The sequence below is a fragment of the Kryptolebias marmoratus genome, linkage group LG12 (genome assembly GCF_001649575.2).
Source record: "Kryptolebias marmoratus isolate JLee-2015 linkage group LG12, ASM164957v2, whole genome shotgun sequence".
NCBI classification, from domain to species: domain Eukaryota; kingdom Metazoa; phylum Chordata; class Actinopteri; order Cyprinodontiformes; family Rivulidae; genus Kryptolebias; species Kryptolebias marmoratus.
Window position 1 is genome coordinate 995681 of NC_051441.1, and position 3386 is coordinate 999066.

At 44.7% G+C, this 3386-nt stretch overlaps 1 protein-coding gene across 2 annotated transcripts in view; it reads right to left on the bottom strand.

Annotated features, from left to right (window-relative positions):
• rdm1 (RAD52 motif containing 1) overlaps window positions 1–1915 on the bottom strand; it is a 4925-nt gene extending 3010 nt beyond the window's left edge. For both annotated transcript variants that reach the window (XM_025003039.2, XM_037978778.1), the window contains exons 1-5: window positions 1780–1915; window positions 1479–1582; window positions 694–873; window positions 420–548; window positions 28–193 (exon numbers count right to left, since the gene is read on the bottom strand). In XM_025003039.2, the coding sequence (XP_024858807.1) occupies window positions 28–193; window positions 420–548; window positions 694–873; window positions 1479–1577 (574 nt within the window). In that variant the 5' untranslated portion in view covers window positions 1578–1582; window positions 1780–1915. The remainder of the gene's footprint in view (window positions 1–27; window positions 194–419; window positions 549–693; window positions 874–1478; window positions 1583–1779) is intronic.
• Between the last annotated feature and the right edge of the window lie 1471 nt (window positions 1916–3386).

A 3386-nucleotide genomic window follows, 5' to 3' on the forward strand; every position in this document is an offset into this window, starting at 1 on the left:
CACCTGAGCAGGTGAAGCCTCCCTCACCTGAGCAGGTGAAGCTTTCCTCCAGCACCGCAGCTCCTCTGGTCTTCAGTCCGTGTTGAGGGAAGGTGAGCTGCATCAAACAGCCGAACTTTAGCCTCTTCTGTGTGACTCCTCCCACCTCGTCCTCTTCCTCCTCACCTTCTTCTTCGTTGGTGAGCTCCTTCAGCTGAAAAGCACAGACCGTGTTCGAACCCGATCATCACATCGTGAGTCAGCAGAAGCATTTCAACATTTAATCATGGTGAGAACAAATAAATTTACAAACATGGCTGCAAGCATCCATGTCTCTGATTGAAGGTGACACTTGAGGGCACATTTCGACTGCAGATTCAGGAAGTTACCTCTGGCTCATTCTCACACCTGAACAAACAGGTAACAAAGTTTGTTTTTACCGTGATGATGTCAGAGGTCCAGCCGCTGAAGCCCAGGTAGTGATTGGCCAGCTCCAGGCAGTGGGCGTGGCTCAGAGGTGTGTTTCTGGCAGACAGGAAGTGAGGAGTCTGTTTTGAGCTCAGCTTCACCTGGACACAAACACACAGGTGGGTCTCAGAGGAACTGACTGAGAGCCAATCAGAAGCCGCGTCATCACGCTGCAAATGTTCCACCTGGTGGCCTGAGTACAGGTGAGAAATGACAGCGTGCTCTGCTGAGACGCTGGCAGCTGACCTTGAGGGCGGAGCTCTGGAACAGCGAGCGTCCGTCGGTGAACCTCTGAGCCGTCGAGGCGTGAGCTGCCGAGTAGAACTTAACGAGGGCGTAGAACCCGGGAGGGTGGAGCGGAGCGTTGGGACACACCTTCAGCAGGTAGAGAGGCCCGAAGGACGAGAAGACGGCAAACAGCTGCTCCTGAAACAAACAAACAAACAAACAGCTGCTCCTAAATAAACAAACAAACAGCTGATCCTAAATAAACAAACAAACAAACAGCTGATCCTAAACAAAAAAACAGCTGCTCCTGAACAAACAAACAGCTGCTCCTAAATAAACAAACAAACAAACAGCTGCTCCTGAAACAAACAAACAGCTGCTCCTAAATAAACAAACAAACAACTGCTCCTAAACAAACAAACAAACAAACAGCTGCTCCTAAACAAACAAACAAACAAACAGCTGATCCTAAACAAAAAAACAGCTGCTCCTGAACAAACAAACAGCTGCTCCTAAATAAACAAACAAACAAACAGCTGCTCCTGAAACAAACAAACAGCTGCTCCTAAATAAACAAACAAACAGCTGCTCCTAAATAAACAAACAAACAGCTGCTCCTAAATAAACAACAATCTGAATAAGACAATAGAACTTATTCGTGTTCTGTTGTCAAAAAGGTTTTTTTTAATGTGCAACAAAACACAAACTTAACAGTTTTCACTCCAAACACGAAGCAACAGAACTGCCCACTGAACCACCACCAGGTCCAGGTTCGGTTCCAGACCCGGTCCAGATGGACTTACATAGATCTGAGTCTCCGTCAGAACCGGCTGTATGTCCCACACGATCACGAGCTTGTTGTTCTCCACTGGAACCCGGAATTCCAGGATGTCCACTTCCATCCCAGCTGCAGAACAACGCAAACCAGACTGCGCTGAAAAATCTCGATATTAAACTTTGTCTGGGTCTCAGCAGAAAGATTTTAGGAACCGAACGGGATTTACAACAGTTTTCTGTTTCGAAGGAACACTTGTACACTTCGGCATTAAATTAACTCATCAACACCAACAAATAAAACTAAGAATTAGGAAAACAGAGCTTTACCTCGAACGACTCAAACCCACGTCTAAAACCATTAAAATGACAGATTTTTGACTTGAGTTTGGCGGACGGTTTTCATCGTCACACTGGCAACATAATTTACCGCGCTTCCGGTTTGAGGCGGGGTCTCCTGTGGTAGATTGACCAATCAGGTCACAATTGCGTATGAAGCAATGTATGTCAACAAACGCACACACATATAGACATCATCAATTAGACATCATCTGTTTGTTTGTTTGTTTATCTGGGCACAAGATTGCTAAAAAAAGTAAAGAATTTGTCCCCCCCAAAAAAAAGAAATGATTAAATTTTGATGGTGATCGGGTCACGATCCGACTCCTGCAAGTTTTTAATGACCCTGTGGCAGAAGAGGAGGATTGCGCTCAGTCCCATAACATACAGTGATGACGTCACACGATAATTATGGCACCCGTCACGTTATGACGTCACAACGATAACGGGTCATCTTTTAATCCCGTTAAACCGCAGCTTCCTCTGACTTGCCGGTGTTTTCCTGACCAACATGGCGGACCTGATGACGTATAGCGGTTTGGCCCATATGGTTTGGCCTGCTTGTGCGGAGTCTGACTGTTTTTTTGTTTTTTTTTTTAAGTACTGACGTAATGACAATCAATCAATCAATCAACTTTATTAAAGACGCAAAATAGGTTCATAGTGTGAAGAAAACAAAAATAAGATAATAAAAAAGATAATAAAATACAGTAAAAAAAAAAAAAAAAAAAAAAAAAAAAAAAAAAAAAAAAAAACAACTAGAAAGCGAATCCGGAAAGTGAAAATACTCCCGACGTCACCACCAGAAACTCCAAAAACGAAGAAGAAGAAAAGAGAAAAATGCTGCACAGACAGCTGTTAACACAATCAGAACTTTTTTCCATCTCAGGACCTGAATCTGAGCAAATGTGAACTGCTAGCCTCTCTCACTGAAACACAGAAACACTGGGCTGGACACTGGCGGCGAGAGGCGAGATTTTCGGCCGCCATCTTGTAAGGAGCTCCGTGCATCGCTCTGTTCTGTTCACATGTGCGTGTGCTGCTTCATTAGTCCAAAAGCACTCAGAAAAGTCCTTATTTTAATTAAATAAACAAAAATCATGCATAAAGTGAAAAACAGAAGACAAAGGTCTTCCCAACAAGTCCAGTCAAACATTACTGTGATGAAAGCTGAGCTGTCATCTCGAACAGAACTGCTCTTTAACTAGTCTAACTAGTCTGCATGTTAGTCTAACTACCAGGGTTAGTTAACTGATAACTCACAGAGAAAATATAAACTTAGGGTGGGTGTTGTGAAAGGTGAAAATGGTGGAAACGAGACGAGTCACAAACCTGACCCAGTGAGACCTCACAGTGAGGAAACTCAGGCCCTATCTGGTCAGGAGGGGGAGAGCAACCCTCCATATCAAGATAACATCACCCAGCCTGCTGTGACCGGGGAGGATGGTCAAGACTTGCTATTTGTCCAGCCTGCTGAGCTTGCATATGGATCCATGCCGTGCCAGGCCCTTACTTACCCTCACCTAGCTGGGGTGGTGAACCCTGCGTTCACCTACTATAACTCTCCAGTAATGGGGCCCCTATCTCCATTTATGGCC